A 23,614-nucleotide genomic window follows, 5' to 3' on the forward strand; every position below is an offset into this window, starting at 1 on the left:
GCTCGTAAGAACTCAGATGCTCGATTCTGTTGCTTGGTAATACTCTTTATTGGAAAGAAACCAAAGCTATCAATGACTTCTAGGTTCTACTAGGACTCTCCATGGAATCACTAGGATCTACTAGGTACTGTAATAACGATCTCTGGTAAACAGGCATGGATCTAACGATAACACAAGACGAACCAACACCAGACAAAGGGAGAGAAGGACTAAATATACATATTAGGTAATGGGACACAGGTGGACACAATCAGGGGCGGGAACAACAATCAGTCTAGCAGGTGCCACACGGACAGGAAGTGCCGACACCTGGAGAGAGAGAGAGTATAGGGATTATTATCAACAGACCGATAGACAAAACACTAAAACCCAACAGCTAACAGCATACTAGCACTAAACCCTGACAGCAGGTCGGCTGCAACTCTGACTACTTTTAAATCCAGACTGAAGACTTTTCTTTTTGTCGCTGCTTTTAATTGAACTATTCACATCTTAAACTGCACTGTAACTTTTATCCATGTATTTTTTCTTTTAATGTTTATTTTATTAGCTTTTCTTTTTAATGACTGATTTTAAATGCCATTTCTTAATGTCTTTCATTTTTTGTAAAGCACTTTGAATTGCCTTGTGTTGAAAAGTGCTATATAAATAAACTTGCCTTGCCTAATAAAGATTTCATGTGACACATAAAATGGATTTGTTGATGGGAATTAATGTGAATAAATTAACTCTAGGTTAACGGGACTCTTGCTATCACTACTCACCTACACTATAATCCTTGTCCCTCATGCTAGCCCTGACAACACCGGTAAGTACACCTTCATCGAGGCTGCACGTGTCCTGACTTGTAGTGGTTCTCTCCTCTATCTCCATTCTTCTTGTCATCTTTGTAAAACGATATCAGACTGGTAATTGACACAGCCATGACTTCTAGTTAAATTCAGTGTGGCTCGATTGAAAAGCTTTGTTAAAATATGCAAGCACGCGGAAGTCAAAGTCAGCTTTATTGTAAACAAATTCTACATGTGTTATACATCCAGAAATATCGTTTCCCACAGTGTGACATGTAGCCTATACATAAAACAAAAAGGGCCTAGATAAACGGGGTATACAGTTTAAAATGTTAATATATTTAAAGTGTTCAAAGTGCAGTTTCAGTGCAAGTCAGTTGAAACGATCTTAAGTTGGCGTGACGTTGAAGTCGTGCGACCCTGCTGCTGTACTGGCTTGTAGTTCGTTTATAGCATAACGTTAGCATTTCGGTTTTGGCGACTAGATTTATGATTCAAACATTATAAAAGTAGGGGAGACATGTGGATATTATCCGGCTGAACAAAACGTGATCCCTTTCTTAAATGTGTGTCAACCACAGACCTTATTTCGAGCTATTTTCCAAAATCCTATGGAGAAATTGCATTGCGTTTTTGACGAAGGAACCGGAAGAAGTTTAGATCCGGGTTTTAGGACGCGTCACTGCGGTTCTCTATAGGAGGGTTAATAGTGCTGCTCTGTTTCTCCATATTGTAATTGCACGTGTGTTAAATGTGTCGTCTCAGCATACAGCAGACCCCACTATGCATGTCAGCCTGCTCTTTTGCTTATCCTGACCCGTGCTAGCTGTTTTCCCCTGCTCGCATTCTTTAAACCAAGTTACGCTATCCAGGTCCTTCATACTGCTCTGTGCTAACTAAGCCCCCAGATATACTATATACTGGTATAGAAATCTTTTTATTTCAAAGTGTTTACCTTAGAACTCCTGATAAATCATTGAAATTAAAATGTTAGCTTATCATTAGTTAAAGCAATATATTTAGGTTTTCTGGTACATTTTACACCCATTTATGAAATATTCCTCTTACATTTTAAGAGTTTCAGCTTTATTAAACATTGTATCATCATCTATGCTAAGAATTAACCTTCTATCTTCCTTTGGTCAAAAATCTATTGTATGTGCGGCTTGTTGTCCACCTTTGAGAGGCTGTATGTAATGGGGAGCTGGCATCGGACATTTTAAAAGCTTACATGGTGTACTCAAACACTGTTAACACATTGAGAGGCAGTTGGATGATGAGAAACTGGATACTCTTTGTCAAAACATTACATTCGTGCTAAGTCCTCCCTAAGTGGAGTCGCTGCACTGTGGTCTCCCCCTTCAGTGTTGGAGTTAGATGATGTTAGGGGTTAAAATAAAGCACGCTGCAGTGTCTTTCTGTACTGAAGATAGTTAGGCATTGTAGAAGAACAGATCACTGAAACCATGATCAATTATCTCTGCCTCCTCTGATGACCTCGATGAATTCAGCCATCTGATGTCAATGAGGTTGGATCGATACATGTGTTTGCACCAGTTGATGAACATTATTGAATTTGTTTGCCTGCTGTTAATCCTCTCAGGACACTGGACCTCCCCCTGCTATCCAAACTAAAGACATGATACACGTGGATTAAATAATACGATCATAACTCTCTGGCCCAGAGGTTGGTGACAAAGGGTGGATTTTTATTCAAATACATACAAAAATAGTGAAAATTAATTAAGGAATTAGTACAATTCCAAGCAAAACACATGTAGAGGGTATCAACAGTCTGGAAAACTCATTTGTCTGCAGCAGGACATGTATTTATTGCTTATTTCTTTCTTTTATTCAACTTCTTTAGGGGATGGTTAGTCCTGAGCTTTCTTTTTGGTCCACATCCTAACCAGGTCATGATCCCACCTCTGAGTTTATTTATTCTGTTTTATTTTGAAAAGTTTTCTTGCCCTATGTCATGCCTGTTTTTACTTCCTGTCTTTGTGTGTTTTCCCACCCATTTTATTTCCTTATTGGTTCCACCTGTTCATTGTTAGCCCTACAATGAACCTGCTCTCCTGAACACCTGCACTTATCCCCTCATTAGTTCTGCTCGTGTTTCAATGTTTTCTTTTTTGTGTTCTCATTGTTGTGTTCAGGAATGCATTTTTCACTCTGACTGCCCTCACCATCTCATGAGACACATTTCGATGAGTAAACATACTGTTCATAACTTGACAAGTGACCATTTATTTGGTGTATATTGAAGGGATTTCACATGGTGGCTTTGGTACAAAAACAGAACATTAGGATCAAATCAAAAACGATTAGAAATCTGAAGGTCCATCACCAGTGTGATATCATTCCCAGCAACAACATCGGTATCTTTTTACAAAGGGTGAAGGAGGAACCATCAAAAATGCACAGCAGAGATAAGCCAACGATTGTAAAGACTAAACTCCAAGGTAAGGTCTTTAAATGTCTGTTTTTTTCAGTCCAAAAAGAGTCACTTCAATCTGATATAAAACAGAGGAAAGCAGCAAATCTCAATATTTGAGAGGCAGAAAACAGCATTGTCTGCGATTTTGCACACGCTCCAGAATTTGGCTTTTCTTTTAAAATCATTTTGTGACATTCTCACTGAAGAGACTTGCAATTACTTGCCCTAGACTTCTGCTTTCAAACGTAGTTAATTATGAAGTTATTACCCTATCCGGTAATAATCCAACGCAGAGGCAATCATGTAATATAATGCATTATTTTATATATATTAAATATGTATATATGTATTTTGATATAGTCTTAAAGTTACAACCGGCCCTTTGAGTGCAACCATAATTCGTACGCGGCCGTGATGACATTGAGTTTGCATTAAGCTATTGAACTTTAGGGACCATAGATTGTACACGACCCCTTATGATGCATTGTGGGATCACTTGAGTCCCATATGGGTATAACAAATCTCACCATTCTGTGGACTACATCTAGTGAAGCGGAAATTAGTATGGATACAGCTTTTGGATACTTAACATTGAAGAACTACAAATCCCATGAAGCTTTGATATTTCTGTAGCTAAGACCTAACGATAAGTTTATTAAAGGCTAACCTAATATCTCTGTGAGATTGACAAGGTTCTCAAACTGTAGGGGATGTAATGGATTAGATAGATATTTATTTTTGGACTTAAAAGTATCATGATATTATGAAAAATTATAATCAAGTGAAACAAGCTAATTCCAGGCGTGTTTATGGCTCTATCCAAATGATTATTTGGTTATTAAAAGGGATCTATAATAATTGAATAGCACACAGCGGTGCTATAAATAGTATTAAATATACATATTCATAAAATGCTTTCATGCAGTGTGGAACCATTGACACATTAATAACATATTTACATGAATCCAACACCAGAAGTTCAATTGTATGTGTGGTTGTTAACAATATTCACAAATAGAGGCACAAGGATAGATCCTACAATGAAACTCACATGTGCAGAACATGTTAAATACAAGTGAAGATGGTTTCATTGGTGCCGCTGCAGGGACATTCATGGAGTTTGTGTGTGTGAACACGTGGAGATGATATTTGCACCATCAGCCCGTCACTCTGCAGCTGTGACTGGCTCCAGCAGAGAGCTCACAGTCCATTCCCAGTGAAAGGCCGCCATTGCAAAAAGTCTTTGTTCTGCTTCATCCCCTCGCTTTGATTTCCAAATGAAGCTCTACACTTTTGACACCCAGTGGCTCATGGGAAAGAACGGTCAACAGAAGCTGTTTTCCACCAGTGGGAATGAGGCAGTGTTTGCCACATGTCTGGGCTGAAGGTTCCTCTTAGAAGAAGCTCAGGGAACCATGGAGAACAGCATACATACAGCCAACAGGTGCAAATTAAAAGACATGAAATGAAGTTATTGTGAAGGGGTGTTGGGGATCTTCACCACTGGGACGTCCTCTGCAGACCATTCCCCTGCAGATGAAGAAGAGAGAACGATTGTTAATCAAACAGCACATTATTGGATGCAGATGCCAACGCCACTGGAAACCAGTGTTATATGGTTGGCTCTGAAAAGCTTGAGTGCAGCAGCTTGGAGTCAAACAGTTGTGACCAATGATGTGTCTGAAATAAAAGTGGCTTTTTTGGGTTTCTAAAGAATTTGCACACAAATAATCACCTTATTTAGCAAAACATTTAGTTTCCATTGTATCAACACTAGCTGTCAAACAATCCATTGTTCTGAATACATGTATTTATTCAAAGATCAGTGATATCATTGATTCAAAGTGAAAACACTTTTATTTTGAAATAATGAAAGGAATGTATTCTTTCTGCCTAAACACAGTGCAATCCAACAGAGTTTTGTTATAAAATGGCTTTTTGTTCAAGTGTATTTTGTGGATAGTAACCTAATTTTGATAAATGGGCACATTTTGTGATCTAAAAAAACCCCCTTAAAATTATATATTTTTAAGAAATATTGAGTAAATACAAATATAGTTAACTTTTTTATGTTGTGTTTTTATACATGGAATGGTGATTGGGTTATTAAGACACAGAATGAGTTAGAAAAATCCATTTGACTAATTCTTAAGGAAAGATTTGGCTAAATATGTCTCTGTGTGTGGTTAGCTTAAAACATGACATACACTCTACGTATTATGAGTCATCTATTAAAATGTCTAAAAAGTATAAATCTGGGTCACATTGAAATCTGCTTAAAATTGACTACAGCTTCTGTCCTCCGGAAATAAGAGAACCATACTCTTCAGAGCCACCATACTCTTCAGAGCCACCTTAAAGCATGAAGTTGAGGGTTTAAAACTCAAAATGTAACTTTTCAGGTTAAAAAACAAATAAGGAAATGGTATGTACAGAGAGATACACACACTGCAATATGACCTACAAATGCAATCCTTTTCACCAACATTCTTCTTGCATTGCAGTCAGAAAACAGATAGAAAAGCACATGGAGTCCTAGTAGCATATTGAGCAGATAAGGTAAAAGCGAAGAGGCCTTAAGAGAGTGAGCTCCACAAGGTACGAAAAAAGAAACCCCAGACAAAGAGGTGATTCATAGTGAACCTGTAGGAGAAGTTGCTATGGATACTGAGAGGTGGACATGCACAGAGGCAGGGAACAGAAAGCATCTGGAGGTAAGCGAGTTGATAAGGAGAAACAAAGACAGGCGTGGGGGGGTTCAGGGTACCACGTACGCTGTGTCCGTTTGTGTGTGCTGTGCTGCTGCTGTCAGTGCGGGTCGAGGGGGTGCTGCTCCCGCTGTTGGCTGCTGAGCTGGCTGAGGCTCTGGGGATGATCATGTCATAGGACACGTCCGGAGGGTGCTGCACAACAAGGGCCAGGACACAAACATTCAGAGACCAGGGTGGGAAAGAACATCCTTTTTGGAAAGACCTCCACACAAATAGTGTACTGAGCCAGTTTGGATGTTTCAAGGGGGTTGTATGAGAAAATGTATTCATATTCAATGTATTATCTACAGTAGATGGAGGTTGACACGCCCCCAGTTTAGAAATGAGACAGACGCAAAGTGATGCACAGCTTTTGACGTAGGCACAAGCGACACAAATGATGACGTGCAGGCTATATTTATAACATCTGACTGCTTTACCGTGATGACAGACAGCCACACTGAAGCCGTTTCATCCATCTTTACTCTCGCCATTGCCACCGGGGTCCGTTGAATATAAGGGATCATTTAACCACGCAGAACAAAGGAGCTGCCAGTCTACCACTGCCTCAATACGTTCGATTGTTCGGTGAATCCGTACGAACCAAAGTCATACAAAAACACAAACAATACTAGCGATTGAGTCAGCGTAAGACCCCAACGTCCATGTTCTGCAAAGATAACTATTGCTGTTCTACTTTATTCAAAGAGTCTGACTTTAAACAGAGCATAGATAACCCCTTCAGTTAACTGACGACAAGATAAAGCCAAAGAATCTAAATGTAGTGTTTTGCTATGATATTGATTGTTTAACGTGTCCAAAATGCATATTGCTGCTGACCCCTCCCACAATACTTGCTGTTAAGCTGTTGCTTAGCTTCAGTGTTGGTATTCCTGCGTGTTCTCCAAAATGGGGGTGTGCTGACAACCATGTTCTGTAGTTAATATACCCACTGTGGATAAGTATCTCAAATAGCCCAACTTCAAATCGTTTGAAATACCTCTCCCTTCCTGTCTATGTTGTCCTGGATAAGGCATTGCCTATCCCCAAGCTGTCCCTTCAAGCAAAAAACCCTCCAAACTCTTGGATAAAATATTTTAAATCTTGATCACATTTTTGCATATGTACATACCTATACATTCTCACAATTAAACTCTCTAAGACAGCGGTGGCCCAACCAGTCGATCACCTGGAGATTCCCAGTCGATCGCGAGATGTGTCTAAAAATAGAACAACAATATTCTGTTTTATCGTTAATGTCCTGTAGCATAATCCTCCTGTGCCAGAATAATGCACTTGAACGCATCAAAGCTTTGTGATTGGCCGGCAGTGGGCACTCGCTGACGTTGTCGTGTCAACAGGAGTGACAGTCCGCACACACACAATTATGGCAGAAGCAAAAAAGCCCAAAATATATAATTTTCAGTGGGAGGATGATTATTTTTTTGTTTATTCCAATTCAAAGTCCATCTGTCTCGTCTGCAATGCGAGCGTGGCTTTACCGAAGAAGGGTAATTTAGGAGCGGCATTTCAAAACGGTGCACAAACGCTACGAGACGGAATTCCCTCCTAACTCTGCCCTACGCTCTTCTGTTCGTTGCGTGCATATGTAACAGAGTTAAACATGTGAATACATCATTATAAGTTTGTGAATGTTTAATTCATAATAAGTTGTGAATTTTAAGAGATGAGATGGTTTCATTTAATATTTTAAGTTTTGTTTCGTCTGGGAACACCTTCCCGTTGCACGTCTTTGATTACTTCCGGTATGTATCTTCCAACCTCTTCTACCATCTGTAGAATCTGGAGAATCACAGAACGGCCGGTCGATTCGCTGACGGCCGTTTATGTTTTTAAATGGCATCATTTTCGCTAGCACCCCTCTCCTGTCATCATTGTCCAAAATTAACAGACTTTACCTATTTTTGTCACGGTTTTTACATGTATTTACTTTTTTTAAATTCCTTTTCTGTTTTGCTTGTTTATGTTCGGCATAGTCAGTAGATTCACTTCACCTGCTCCCCTTTTCACACCCGAGTATATTAACCAGTCCACTTCCACCAGGTTGTCTTTGTGCTGTGAGTCTTAGCTTTCCTGCATCTGAGCAAGTGGTCTTCTTTTAACCTTACCCCGTATATCCTGGATTTGGTGATAGCCTAGCCTTCTTGTTCTGTGTTTGCCTTCCTTTATTTTTGTATAATTGTTGTTTGTTAGAGAACAGATCGTTTTTTAGCCCCTGCCCTTTTAAGGCTGGAGCCACACGAGGATGATAACGCAAATGGACCAAAATCGATATCAAAAAAGTCTTCCGTCCACATGCAATAGGCACCAGAAACGTGTCCGTTCACACGATACCGCTCGAAAGCGCTGGAGACGCTGTCGTACACATACCGGGCCTGTAAGTGGCGCTGCACTCCTGCCACAAAAGCAGCGAAGAAGACTTCTCGTGCATGGTTGCCCTTCTGTTTATTCTCCGCTGTGGACCGTCTATCTGATAGAGAACTGTAGCAGATACGACCGTTATCGTCCTTAAGTCACTGTCACTGGGTTTTTTTCTTGAGTTTTGACAATTTTTTTATCAATTTCACAAATGTTTAAATGCTGTAGTTTTTGGGCGTACATATCATAATTGAAGGATGGACTATTTATATTCGCCTCTAGGTTGACACCCAAAAAAAAAAACGAAAAGGGATTTTATATATATTTAAATCAATACTGACATACCTCAGATCAATACATTTGCAAAAAGATAATATAATTAAAACTGTAATTTACCCTGTTATGCAATTTGGAAATATTCATCATTAAGACCACAATTTGACCGGTGCATCTTTCATGACACTTCTTGTAAATGATCATCCTTAAATGTCATCAAACATGGCATGTAGCCTTCCACAGGACATACAGTGGAAGTAAACCAGCTACTTTACAGCCTCAAATGCAGCATTCAAATTAGTTTATCTGAAAGCAAACCACCAATTTGTTTGTACTTACAATCCCCCTCCTTTGCTGATAATGGCCAGCTCAGTAGGCTGGTACACTGAACCCCTCACCTGCCCTGTGTAGCCGCTGTACGGAGACACAGGCTTGGACCCTGTAATGCAAAGAGACAACACACGTTACAATCTTGTCACATATCAAGTCCTCTGAGTGATATCTCTCTGCCTCCTAATTGCTATCTTTCCCTAGCAAACATCTCTATATCTTTATATTACAACCACTTAAGCTACAAGCACTTAATCAGCAGACCATCCATGATGCATCTGTCCTTAATCTCATTCGTGCTTGCATCCTTAGAATGAGAGATGACTTTGTTAAAATCAAACGTTTTCCTCAGGATGAAACTGTTGCCACACCTCAGTTGCCATGGAGACTATGCAAACACAAGGAGTGATGGTTCTGGTGGGAATCAGAGGGAGTGTTTGCATGGGACACAGTGGTTAGGGATGCAGTTAGATACTAGACACTCATTAACAGGAATGATTCAGACACTCTGAATACCTGACTGCAACTCTGGGAACAACATGTGTACATATGGTTGGTCGGTTTCCATTCCGTACCTATTAGGGATTTGTATTCATCATGTCTCCCAATACATTGAACAAAGTTATCTATATGGAGTAAACTAGGAAGTTAAGGATAAAGGTTGAACTCAAATGATGCTGCTCTGTGTCATGAACCCAGATATAATTAGCCTTATCACACAACAGCTGTGCATACAAGAGCCATCTTTTATCAATATTTGAAAATAAAATAATCTTTGGTTCCAGTAAGGTATAAAAAAGGAAATGTGTTTGCAGATTGAATACGGCAGTGAAGTAAGGCTGAGAGGATCAGATAATGTCTCAAAATAATGTTGTTATCCAGCAGCAAGGTTGTATTATAGAATTCCTAAAAACGGAAGCACAACAGCCATTTTGTATCTAGTGTTTAATGTAAAAGCTGAATCTATAAACGCACACCAACTGTTGTAATGAAAAATATAAAAATATCGTAAATGTGGGGTAAAAGTGAGGGTTTCTCCCTAAAACGCTGCAGAGAAAAAGCCCATAAGCTTAATCAAACATAAAGGCCAATATACAATGGCAGCATTATAATGGGTTAAATATATATATATTCACTTACAAAAATGCAGCTAAAAAACAACAAACTGGTTGTTAAATTAAAAGGGTTAGACCCCCCTAACCCTAACCCATTATTTGCAACATACTTATATGGAACAAATTGAACTTTGAGCAAACACAATAATCAACAAAAAAAAGAAAAATGTATAGGGCATTTTATAACTGACTAACTGGATACATGCCTCCTCTTTTGTGTTTATCACACAAGATGACACGGCAACAACTAGTTTTGCTGGTGGCTTTCCACCTCTAGACCACAGTGACACAAGCTGACAGACTAGTGACATGAACAGCCACATTACAGCGTCTACCTCACCCTCTATGATTATCCACTGACTCCAGCCCTGTGACCAGCTCTCTCTGCCTGAGAGCTGCAGACTTATGTTCTGATCTTTGTGGCATTTTTTTACGGCATCATCACCAGAGATGGGGTCGTTACTAAAAAAAAGTAATATATTACATATTACTTTTTAAAAAAGTAATATATTACACTACTTCGTTACTCTCTACATAAAGTAACTCGTTACTTACTCGTTACTTTACTCGCAGGGCCGGCCCGCCCCTCCCTGCAGGCAGATCACGCAGACTGCTAAAGTTTCAAATGTTCTCTTTAGTTCAGTTTCCATTGTCGCATAAGACTGATCCAGATCCTGAATGTTTTCCTATCTGACCGTGGCTGTCCTGTCTCCTGCTATCTGTATATTTTGCGCAGTCTATCTCTGCTCACGCTGTTGCGTCGGCGTGTTCTCCTGCGTGTTGGCCATGTGTTGCACTGGAACCAGACACCGCAAAGACTTCAGCCGAGCACGTACGAACTGCGCATGCGTGAGTGGCAATAACTCTCCTTACCAGCAGGCGGCGGTAGTGTGTATTCGTCATTCAAAACAGGCAACAACCGGAAAACAGAGAAGAAGAACAGACTACGTGATATAAACAAACAACAAATAGCTGTGCGTTAGCTTCACCCTAGCATGTGTTGTTCTTGCAGGGGTTTGTTGAGGTTTAATTATGACTGATTTAGTAAGTAACGAAGTAACGCGTGTCGGGGCAATGTTAGTAACTGTAGTGTGATTACTGAATTATAAAAGTAGCGCGTTACACTACTCCGTTACCGACAAAAGTAATATTATTACAGTAACGCGTTACTTTGTAACATAGTCGTATTTCTGTATTAGAGTTTTAATATTTTAGAGTAATAGTAGTAGTAGTGTAATGATATATCAACAAAAAGCAATAACTCTAACCCAAACCCTAACTAGCTTGTATGTTTCAATAGGAAATGGACAAAAAACCTTTCAAAGCCTCATTTCAAGCCTAAAGATGGTTACAACTAACTATGAAGAGGAAATAAACAACATTTGAGTCTCAGAGGAGATTTGTAATTTTAGCAGGCTACACACCTTGGTTGGGCTCGTCCATAGAGAAAGCCTTATTTTCCATGAACATGTTCTGGGAGCTCTGCTCCTTCAGAATGGTCTCGTAGCCGACTCCTCTGTTGGGGTACAGATCGTCCCCGAAGCTTTGCTGACTGTCATCGTCACCGCTCAAACTGCACATGTCAGGAATGGAGTAGAGGATGAGGAACGCCCATCCATTGGCTACCAAGGCGATGGCCAAGGTGGGGTCATCCCATGTGGGCCCCCCTCTCCTCTCATTCCCGTAGACGTACATGGCGATCCACGCCACCCAAATCCCCACAGAGACCAAGCTGGTTAGAAGGATAAAGGCACCGTCTTTCTTCCACTTATTGTGTTTACCCGCCATGATGGCCAGGCTTGCCACCACCACAGCCAGGATCAGGGTCATCACGTAGATCAGCGCCATGACGAAGTCTTTGTTGGCGATGTTGCAAGGAGTAGCCGTGGCTGTGCTAGTTTCGGCTGTGGCGTTGAGTGGCCCCTGTGGGTGGCGCACTATGGTGATGATGAGCCACTCTGTGTTGATGACCACCTCCACCAGCCACAGCGCCATTGCCCCCAGACCCAAGGCCCATGGCCGGGGTCCACTGTTCTGCCTGGCGAGGATGTTCAGCCTCACGCACTGCATTAGGAGGCAGGCGAAGCAGCCGCTAAACAACACCCCGAATAGGAACCTCCGGGAGGCACAGGTGGAGAAATCCTTTCCGACAATGAAGGCGAATGTCAGGCAGAAGAGACCCATCGTGAAGAACAGGAACCAGGCGTGGAGGCCCACCGAGCTCTTGCGGTTCTTGTCTTGCGTAAAGGGTATGCTGGCCAGAAGCGCCATGAAAAGCACAATGGAGAAGACGATGCCAGCCGACGCGAAGGCCTCCAGTACGATGCCCCACACAGCATCAAGGTCACACAAGTTGTAATAAAGGGAGTCCACATTGGGGCCACAGCCGTGAGGGGTGTTGTTGGCAGCCATGGCTACTTGTAAAGACCAGAATTTAGTTTGGACAAGTTGTTCTGCGATCCCGCCAGCACCTGTTCAGAAGGACAAACAGGGAGAGTCTGAAAAATGTCTTGGACTGTTGAGTATTAACAAAGACTCGTCACAAATACTGGAATAGGATACTGTTGTCTACACCACAATTAAGCAAATATTACACTCACATGAGTCAGTTTACACACTTCCCCACATGGGATTCAAAGCTTTGTCATGATGTTTAAATAGAAAGTAATTTGACACTCTTTCAGAGCTAGAAAGAATTAGAACGCTGAATGTCCAACTATGGACTTTTCCCTAACTTTGACGTTAATCATTAGAAGGATCTGTGAACAAATATTGTTTCTGTGCATTGCGATTACAATTGAATCAATATGTGAAAGTGCATTACACCTTAAGTGCTATGGGTGGACCTTTTAGTTTTAACAATGCACAAATCAAATCAAAATCATTGGTACTTTTAATGATGATTTATTTTAAACAACATAAAATCAGAGTGGAACAGTGTTTGCTTTGTGATAAACATCTCCACAGCGCCTGTTTTTGCTTTTCGCTGTGTCTGGCTGGTTCTTTTTGTCCCCGTCAGATTAAATTACTCTGAACTGAGGACTCTGAGCCAGATCGATAGATTTCTAGTGGCGGAAGTTCAGTCTTTCTAATTTCTTTGACTCTATCACGACAAGGATCTTTCTGGAACAACGTTATAACCTTTTCTGGTTTGAATGATTTGGTTTGTCCCTTATTTTTGGGTGGCTTCAAGAGGTCTGTCAGTTATTTTGTAATAAATCACTTATATGTTTTTTTTCAGTTTAGGGTGTGACCTCTAATCACACATAGAATTGAAGCCACTTTTTACCAACTGAATAACAGAGACCTGTGATTACACTATATTAACACGTCAATTGTATTTTTACCTCTGTTACCATGGAAAGCTCAAGGACCAACCGTTTTATGGCATGTTTGCTATTTCTGAATGTTCAAGGTAAGAACACAAGGCATAATTTCATTCCAGTAAGAAACAAAGACCAAAGACTCCCAGCTGGTACAACTTTTTTTGTTTTGTCTTTCCATACAAACTTTGGACAGAGATAAATCAAGGATAGGGAAACCCCTGATTCCTTAAAAGCTCTATTAAGCTCCAAACAGAACAATTAAAAAAATCAATGAATTGTAACTATTTTATCGATCATGCATTAATCTCTACTATCTCAAGTTCTTTCATAATCTCTGAAAGAAAACAAACTCACCACAAGGTCCATAGCATTTCCGGAGCTTTCAATCATATCACATGGTCTTTATCAGCAGGAAGAATTTGTCCAATTATCATGGCTTTGTTAAATTGCTGATCAAAGCTTCTGAGCCACTTTCAATGAGAATCTACAATTCCAAGATCACTAGGCAAACTCCCTGCTGATAAAGATCATGTGATGTGATTGTAAGCTCATCAACATTTCCTAAATGGACCTTTAGGTGAGAATATTTTCCCATCAACAGCCTAAGGCCCCCGTCCACACAGAGACGAAACGGGTTGTATCCGCTACAGTTCTCTATCGTATAGACGGTTCGTCCACACGAGGCCAACACGGAAACGCGGATAACGATAACGGCTCCCAAGGTGGGTAGATCTGCGGACAAAACGCTCTGGGGGGCCAAGCGGCTCCGTGTGTACGTCCTATACCAGTGACCATCAACTGGCGGCCCGCGGGCCACATCTGGCCCACCAGACATTCTCATCCGGCCCGCACGACGGGGGTGACTGTGGCGTTAGTGCGTTCGCCCCCCACACATTTTTTTTTATACAACATCTCGTGAGTAATGTGCAGTACCGGAGTCCAATAGAGAGTCGTTGTCCCCCCCCATGGATAAATGTTGGCCCTTGGTCAAATGTAGTTGGTGATCCCTACCCTATACGATCATTTCCTGATAACGATGACGCCATAGCCCCGCCCTTCCCCACCTCGACTGCTCACCCCCATTGCTGATGTGTTTTGCCAACAACAACAATGGAGGATCACAGGGTTGCTTTCGTGCTCCAGACACTACTGACCATGATACAGATCTCAAAATCTACAGCTCCTCTACCACAACCATCAGCAACAAGTGGACATGGAGAACTACATGAACTACATGTTGCTAAATCCACCGCGGAGAATAAACAGAAGGGCAACTAGGCAACCATGCTCGGGGGGTCTTATTCACCACTTACAGTCCCGGCATATGTACTACAGCGTCTTCAGCGGGTCTAGCGGTATTGTGTGGACGGACACGTTTCTGGTGCCGATTCCGTGTGGACGGAATACTTTTTTTATATCGACCTCGGTTCGTTTTCGTTTCCGTGTGGACGGGGCCTAAATGTGTGAGATGACAACAAAAGACATCAACAAAATGCTCCCCAAGGTTCTAACGTTTACCATGTGATATTTAGCAATGTGAACCACTGAAACAAAATATTCAAAGTGTAATGTTATAAATCATTTCTGGTGTCAAACTCTTGCTTTCATTGTTTGCTTGCCTTAAATGTTAGAACTTAAACGCAACATGATAAATATAAAATGAACAACTTAGAATACAAAGGGGGGTGGGGGAGTTCACAGCAAAAATCTTTACCCAGGGTTTTCTAAAAGTTTTGTCAAGCCCTGGAAGGACTCACTGGGTTTGTTGTCATTGTCAAATTATGTGTACCTCGTCTATGATAACCTATTAAGCTCAGTTTTCGTAACTTGTATCGAGTTCTCACTAAAATAAATAAAAGGAAAACCACCTTTTATTTTCAGCCTCTGTTAATAGCTCGTCACTATTTAGCTTACATGCAGCATAATGTTCTCATATCAATATGAATATGACGTTTTTGTGCATTTAAACTATTAAAAAGCAGTTTCACACATTTTCGGTTGTTCACAGGGACAAGACCATTGACATTAACCTCGTGTACAAATATAAAAAGATATCTAACTAGATAGAATAGAAAAACTGTTTTTTGTAAACATATCACAATCGTACAAATCTAAAACAGACAATTCGCCTTATTTTAACAAGATGGGTCTGATGTATACATGTGTAAGTAGGCTACCTTTGTGAAGACTTCCCCGCTGAGTTGGTGGTTGTTGATCCCGCTTTTTGAATCTCTTCTTCACCTGCTCCTCCGGCTGCCACCGCTCAGTTGACCGTAAATCATCGAGAGTAAAAAATAAAAGACAAGTCAACTAAAAAGTTTGCAGTCTTCGGTAAATCTCCTGGAACTCCTCACGATACTGGTCCCTGCAACGCTCACTTCATACTAATATAAATGAGAATAGAAGTTAAAGAATCCTCCACGAGCGTTTTCCAGCGAACTGACTGCTGTGATGGTCTCTCTCTCCTTCTCTCGTACACACACTCACTCTCTCTCCCCCTCTCTCACGCACGTGCACACACGCACGATCTCACTTCAATGCATGACTGTACTTCCATCAATCAATATCTAATACACATTTTTTTTTAAACGTTTTATTTCTTTAAACATCTTTCAGTGTTTTCTTGTTGTAGCAAATTAACTTTACATGTTTTCTTTATGCAAGATAAAGTGATTTTATTACAGCAAAATTAAACATCCAACATGTGCGTGGTGTTTAGGTGGTGTGTAGTGACATCTAGTGGTGACATGTATATGGGCCATTCTACCGAATTGGACCAAAGTCAGGTTGGAAATGTTTTGACATGTTGTATGTTTTTTTCCCCAAACTTTGTCCATATATATTTTGTACTCTAAATTACACATAGGCCTATCTAGTAAAAGAACAGTACATTTTGATATCGTATTTTCAGACTGTATTGGAATGTTCTTCCTCTACCCAAACATAGTAGGCTATACACTGTAGTAAAAAAAAGCATTATATTAACCTGTTAAGATTGTTTTATCTTCCCTTCACTAAATAGTATTTAAAAAAATATTTCTTGAGGGTTTTCAATCCGTGTATCTACCGTCCAATTGTTTTTCTTTATTAAACACGTAAACAGAAGAGCGTCTGAGAGGCGTTTTTGCTTTTTGCTTTTCACTTTACTAAATGGTCAAATGGTCATTGGAGCGAGGGGCGGGGCGAAACTCACGGAAGTGATTTCAAAACAAAAGCACTCGTTTGTTAAAATCACACTTTGAATCACGACAGTATCCTGCTGAAGGACCGGTGATTATTATAAACAAGGGGAATTTAGCGATCACAACGAAAACGGCCAAGACACATATTGAGCCCAGAAAATTGATGTTATTAAGGGCTGTAAATATAATAAGCCTATATCTAAAATGGACAACATTGTTACGAGATTTAAACTATACAGCGATTCTGCACTGCGGTCACTCAGCCGTCTCTCGAGTTTGTTTTTTCAAATCAGCTGCTCTTCATTCCTGCTATATTTGATGAGTGATACAAATATGTTTTACCACAAGTTCTTAAGGAAACTGACACTCTTGGACTCGGTTCTAGTTTGACTTCTACCAGAAATAAAATGAAGTACTTTTGCTGTGCACTTTGTGTGAGTAATCCTCTGTCAGAGTCCCCTCCTTAGTAGCCTACATAATGCATGTTTTTCTGCTATCTTTGATGAATGATAACAAATATAATTATACCATTAGTTCTTAATGAAATTGATACTGTTTGACTTTGTATTAGTTAGCCTACTACTTACAATACGTTGAAGTACTTTTACTGTGTATTTTTTGAGAAATACTCTGTCAAAGTCCCCTGCTGAGAACAAAATCAACCCACTTCTGCTAAGTTTGATGAGGGAATTCTTTTTTATTGGCATTAGTTATTCGTGAGATTGATCCTGTTGGACACAGTACTACTGAAACTACCCCCACAAGTACTATGAAGTACATACTGTGTACTTTTCCAACAATCCTCTGTCAATGTCCCCTCATGAGTACAAGAATGCATGTTTCTCTGCTATTTTGAATAAGCGTTAAAAAACCTTTCTTCATGAGACTGATATTGTTGGACAGAGTATTTTAAGAGGATGGTAGACTGCACACTGACCCACTCTGTCACTTTTGTTGTTCTCTTATGATGCTGCTGTCTTTTAATATATGATTATTTCTCAGCCGCTAATTCGTCACAGATTCTTCAGTCTCATCAGCCTCATCCTTCCATCAGTCCCAGTCAACGCATCTGCCTCCAGCACACTTCCAGTGTCTGACTCCATATGATATTGTCCTGATGCTGTAAGGGTGCATGCCCCATTATCACACAGTGCCAAGTACCTCATATTATGTCTGTCATTAATGTTACATCACCCATTATAACAATTTGCTTTCCTTTTTCTCTTCTCTTAATTGAATAGTCCTGTCTTTAAGTATAATACAATGTAAAGTCCTTTTCCTGCACCATTTTAAGGCTTCAAAACAGGCATTTTTACTGTATGTGTTTGGAGAAATGGCCCAGAATTGTACTTTATAAACTCTGAATCTTGTGGTGCTTGAAGAATTACACACTGGTTAAGCCGGCCAGGTCATATATGCCTTTTTTTGGAGCCCTTTTTTGGAATATTTATTAAAATGTCAGTAGTTATTTAAACAAACCACTATCTGAGGATAATACAAGCAACCATAACACACCCTTTACTAGAGCCATTGAAGCCCATGAAGAATTTATCCTTTCACAAATATTTTCAACGTAAATTAAAATTTAAAATATTCTTCATTTGCAGTATTTTTTTAAAAAAGTGTTCAGAAAGACTGCATCAATTATATATGTATATGTATATATATATTAGGGCTGTCAAAAGATTACAATTTTTGATCAGATTAATCACAGCTTAAAAATTAATTAATCATGATTAATCACCATTCGAACTATGTCCAAAATATGCCATTTATTTATGTATATTGTTGTGGGAATGGAAAGATAAATGAAAGAAGGCGGATATATCAATTTAACATACAGTATCTATGTTTATTATAAACATTTTCTGCATGTCAAAATGAAAGACAACCCACACACATGACCTATCAATCATCAAACCGTGGGGTCTTAATTCATTACGTGTTGATTTCTATCAACGTGGGAGTAGGCTACTTAAGGAAAGTCGACAGAGGGGGGGGGGGCGCGCCTAGTGGAGTACTTCGTGACCACAGAGTGTGGACGTTATGATCAGCTGTTTTAGCGCAGTTCTCCAGTGAAGGGGGGAGTCTCCCTCCGCAGCCGGTTGGCGTAGTTTTGGCACAGTTCCGTTGTACAGACCGACGTTAACAGCAGCCCTGTCTGTGCACACGGAGACCGACTCTGTCGTCCGGTGATCTAACCGCCTTCTGGAAAAGCTTCACAAGTACATCGGTACGCAAATGCGCTTTGTGACACAAGTGACGGTACGCATTTCAGATTACGCACATAACCTGCGTACCAGTTTGTGCACCCCTGTACCAGAGCCATATTATTACTATTATATGGCTCTGCCCTGTACTACAGCAAAAGTATTCTGCGTCGGGACTTCCTGCAACAACACCACGCCGTTATCAAAGATGTTCTATTGAGAAGACGATCACTACGTGACAAAAGTTTTCAAAACCGTGGCTACTGAAATCAATTTTACTAACTGCCGTCTGTGCAATTTACTCCGCGCGAGGTGGTGGACTTTATTTGTCTTACTTTAACATCATTTTTCATGGTGGGGCTAAGCCATTTCTTGGTATGGGTGTAGCCTACCCTGGCGCTGCCACTGGTGGCACGTATGGGGCGGGCCATTCTGCACATGCGTTAAATGCGTTAAATATTTTACCGCAATTAATTCAAAAAATTAATTACCGCCGTTAACGCGATAATTTTGACAGCACTAATATATATATATATATATATAATATCAATATTTTTATTAACTAACCAAAGTCAATTTAAATAGCAGGCAAAATGGGTTAATTGCCATGCATGTGATGTTTGATATAGTTTTACATCAACTATTTTAGGCAGAAAAACGTATATTGACGAAACCTTTTTTAATAATTTACTATAATTTAGAAAGGTTTTTGTGAGAAATCATTTCAAATGTAAACTTATTTTTCATTTTATATTTAAATTTGAAATGTTTGCACACAACATTATTAATTTATACATTTTTATAACATTTTTAAAATGATGAACCCATTTATTTTAATGTATTTCCTTGAGGCTGGAGAAGATATCCAGCATGTAGTTCAACATGCACATGTTCTAATGCAAGTAAGTATAAGTATAACATGGAAAAGTCAATAAAATACGTTTCATAGGAGGATGTGGATTTATTTTCTCTGTAATTACACAATCAAACAATAATTTAGCTCTGGCCTTCACTCACAAAAAAACATTTTGTTGAATTGGACACATTTTTCGAAGGTCTATTGATTGACATGCAATGACTGGGACTGAAGGAAGAATATGCGAGGAATGAACATAGGAGCAGAGAAATAATCATATATTAAAAATTACATTAGTTACGAATTTGTGTTCTCAAAAAACAGTGCATTGTGTGTAATGCAACTGTGATTTTTATTAAATTAGTTAGTTTTTAAGGAAGGCCAGAGCTTCAGCTGTGTCAAATAGATTGTTCCCTTTTAGTTAACGTTATTTAAAAGATAATGATCATGTCCCCTATTGTATTACGAGCGTCCATTCCCAATGGATAACGGAGAATTTTACACCGGGAAGTAAGTTTTCTCCTTACTGTCGATTGATTTTACAGTGATATCTGAACTACTCATCGACTAAAAAACACCAGATTATCCTTGTTAATTACACAACATTGATTGGTTTGAATTGTGTGCAATGCTTTTGTATTTTCCTTCTTCGATTCGGAGAAACAAATATTTTTTCGGAGTTTTTGGATGGCAGAAGACACTACACTACCCAGAATCCTGTAGTAACAAGTAGTCGTAGAAGGGGTGAAATCAAGTACAGTTCACGTCGACTCTGGTGTCCCACAAGGCACTGTGCTGGGTCCATTGCTTTTCTTATGCTACATTAATGACCTGCCGTCACATGTTGCATCTACAGTGCAGTTATTCGCGGATGACTGCCTGCTCTACAGGCCTATTAAAAATGGAAGTGACCAAGAAGACCTACAGGGTGACCTGACTAGACTTCAGGAATGGGCTAACACTTGGGGAATGTGCTTTAATACTAGTAAGTGCTACATCCTACGAACAAGCAGATCAACTAACCCGCACATTAAAAACTATACACTATGTGGCCAGGTGTTAAAAGAGGTGACCCACCAGCCTTATCTTGGGGTAGAAATCCATAAGAACCTGAGGTTTGGCCAACACATTGGCCAAATTGTAACACAGGCAAACCGTTCGCTCGGCTTCCTACGCCGGAACCTGCGACGCTGTCCCCAGAAACTGAAGGAGACAGCTTTTGTGGCCCTAGTACGTTCTAAACTAGAGTACGCCAGCTCGGTCTGGGACCCCTACACTGATAAAGACAGTGATGCCCTGGAATCAGTACAAAGAAGAGGTGCAAGATTCATTTTTGGAGATTATGAATGGGACAGCAGTGTCACAGAAATGTTCAAGCGGTTGAACTGGGTGGAATTAAGTGAAAGGCAGCGATTGGCTCGTTTGGTTCTCTTCTTCAAGATTGTCCATAACATCTCAGCCATTGATGCATCAATGTACCTAGAGCCAGTTAGAAGAAGTGCAACCCGCACTCTTAAATACTCCTTCTTTCCGAGAAAAATCAGAGAGTGGAATTTGCTACCAGAAGAAGCTGTCATCGCAGAAACCGTGGAGTGCTTCCGGCAAATTTTAAGAGACATTTAGCGGGGATCATCCATCCCCCACTGAGCGTGATACCTCTGGGTTCTGTTCAGTATTAATCCAGATCCAGATCCAGATCCTCAGCTATCGTTTGGGACTACACCATGTGCTTAGCTTGACAAACCCCGTGATCAGTCCTCAAGCTCTGTGATTGGTTGACCTCCAACTGCATTCCATATGAAAAAAAAAAACGTTTCGTAAAAGAGAAAATCATACTTTATTCAGCAGTGCTTGCTTTACTCTTTGAAAGTCATCACATGAATGCATTGTAATAAATGGTTTGGCTGCATTAAATATTACACATCTGTCATAATTCTTTATTTATCTCCAGAGATCGGGCATCAGAATAGACCGGAAACTATTCTTTTACGGTTCTGTTTTAATTTCACAATAAAGTTAGTAGTAATATTTTGTTTTGATATTATTGTTTTTATTAACTTCTAGACCACTGGGTCATGTTAAGACCATCTTTTCTGTGTTGCTATGGGTTTCTTCCATCGCCTTTGTGTTACAAATATCAAAACAATAACAAAATAATATTCGTCGTAAACTAAACCGGAAACAGCAGTATATTTTATTTTGTTAACACTGTAAACTTGACAGCCTTTTAACCCAAACCACCTACTGCTTAAAGCACGTTATTACACGTTTAGAGTAATTGCAATGCAGGAAGATTGTGTTGCTTTTTAATGACTGTTTAAAATGCCTTTTTCTTAATGTCTTTCATTTTTGTAAAGCACTTTTGAATATGTTATATTTTATGAACGCATTTAAATATTAAGAGTACATACAAAATAGTGGGAAAGTAGAAGGTCAATGATATAAATATAGAATAGAAAATATCAAGAAGATGCTCAAATGATATCTAGAATAAAACAGTGTAGTACCTGATAGGAGGATGTGCTAACTAATAAGGCTTTATTTAAACATTAAAGAATACTTTAGGTTATGGTCTTCTTTTAAATAGGAAAAAAGCTTTGGGGGTATCTATCTACAGATAAATATTAAGCCTGACAAAGTCTAAATTGCATGGTTTGTTTTGGAACTTGACAATCAACTTTCCTGCAATGTTAACTATGTTGAAGCACTTATTTTAACTGATATTATACACATTAATTATAATATTATGTATGTAGATAGAATAAGAAATGTGCAGAATACGACAGTGTAATGGTGGAGGTACACACATATTGATAGATGTCTTGTAATGCACTGTTGAGGAACCTGTGACCCAAGTTTTTCATTCATTGCATAACTACACTGTTGTATGTCAATAAACCTTAGAAAATCTTGAAATCTTGAAAGGGATGTACAAAATAGCAATTATATACGGTCTTTAATGAACTATTAGAGAATAACGAGTAATGAATATGCTTTAAACGGATCTGCAGATAAATATTTAGTCTTCTCAAGCACCAACTATCAAATATCTCGCCTGATTGTTGGCACTTGACAATCACCTTCACTGAATTTCACTCAGGTGTAACTAAAGTCTGATTTAAGGGTTGTTTATATTTCACATCATTAATCCAAATCTGTAAAGTAACTAAAATAAATGTAGTTGTGTAAAAATACCAGATTAACCTTAAAGAAAGCCCTCAGGATTATAAAAGACCACCATCACCCCAGCCACACACTGTTCTGTCTGCTGCCGTCTGGCAGAAGGTAACGCAGCATCCGGACTAAAACCACCAGACACAGAGACAGCTTCATCCCACAGGCCATAAGACTATTAAACACCTGAACTTAGAAATTCATCTGGCTGCTACTTAGAAATTATTTATCTAATATATCATATTCCAATCACTTGTATATAGACTCTTATTGCACTATTTCACAATTTTTTCTGTGTATCTGTTTTATTGCGTAGCACTGTTGGAGGAGCCTGTGACCTAAGGGGGGAGGAGGGGGGGTAGGACACGTTCGATTCCTGTTTTGAATAGTGTGCTGTCGATGGGTTTCATTCCATTTCAAAGTCCTTTTTGACGCTCTGTGTAAACTTCACGCACTCCACAATCCAATCACAGAGGTTGAGGACTGATCACGGGTTTGTCAAGCTAAGCACATGGTGTAGTCCCAAACGATAGCTGAGGATTCTGTGTAGTGTAGTGTCTTCGGCCATCCTAAAACTCAGAAAAAACATTTGTTTCTCCGAATCGAAGAAGGAAAATACAAAAGCATTGCACACAATTCAAACCAATCAATGTTGTGTAATTAACAAGGATAATCTGGTGTTTTTTAGTCGATGAGTAGTGCAGATATCACTGTAAAATCAATCGACAGTAAGGAGAATACTTACTTCCGGGTGTACAATTCTCCGTTATCCAATGGACGCTCGT

At 39.7% G+C, this 23,614-nt stretch overlaps 1 protein-coding gene across 1 annotated transcript; it reads right to left on the minus strand.

Moving 5' to 3' along the window:
• Window positions 1-8,949: 8,949 nt before the first annotated feature.
• On the minus strand, window positions 8,950-15,890 carry gprc5c (G protein-coupled receptor, class C, group 5, member C). Its single transcript, XM_034108190.2, has 3 exons — window positions 15,585-15,890; window positions 11,506-12,552; window positions 8,950-9,075 (listed from the first exon to the last, which is right to left on the minus strand). The coding sequence occupies exons 2-3, from the start codon at window positions 12,491-12,493 to the stop codon at window positions 8,972-8,974; spliced, it is 1,092 nt and encodes a 363-aa protein (XP_033964081.2). The 5' UTR covers window positions 12,494-12,552; window positions 15,585-15,890; the 3' UTR covers window positions 8,950-8,971.
• Between the last annotated feature and the right edge of the window lie 7,724 nt (window positions 15,891-23,614).

This window comes from Pseudochaenichthys georgianus, chromosome 19 (genome assembly GCF_902827115.2).
Source record: "Pseudochaenichthys georgianus chromosome 19, fPseGeo1.2, whole genome shotgun sequence".
NCBI lineage: Eukaryota > Metazoa > Chordata > Actinopteri > Perciformes > Channichthyidae > Pseudochaenichthys > Pseudochaenichthys georgianus.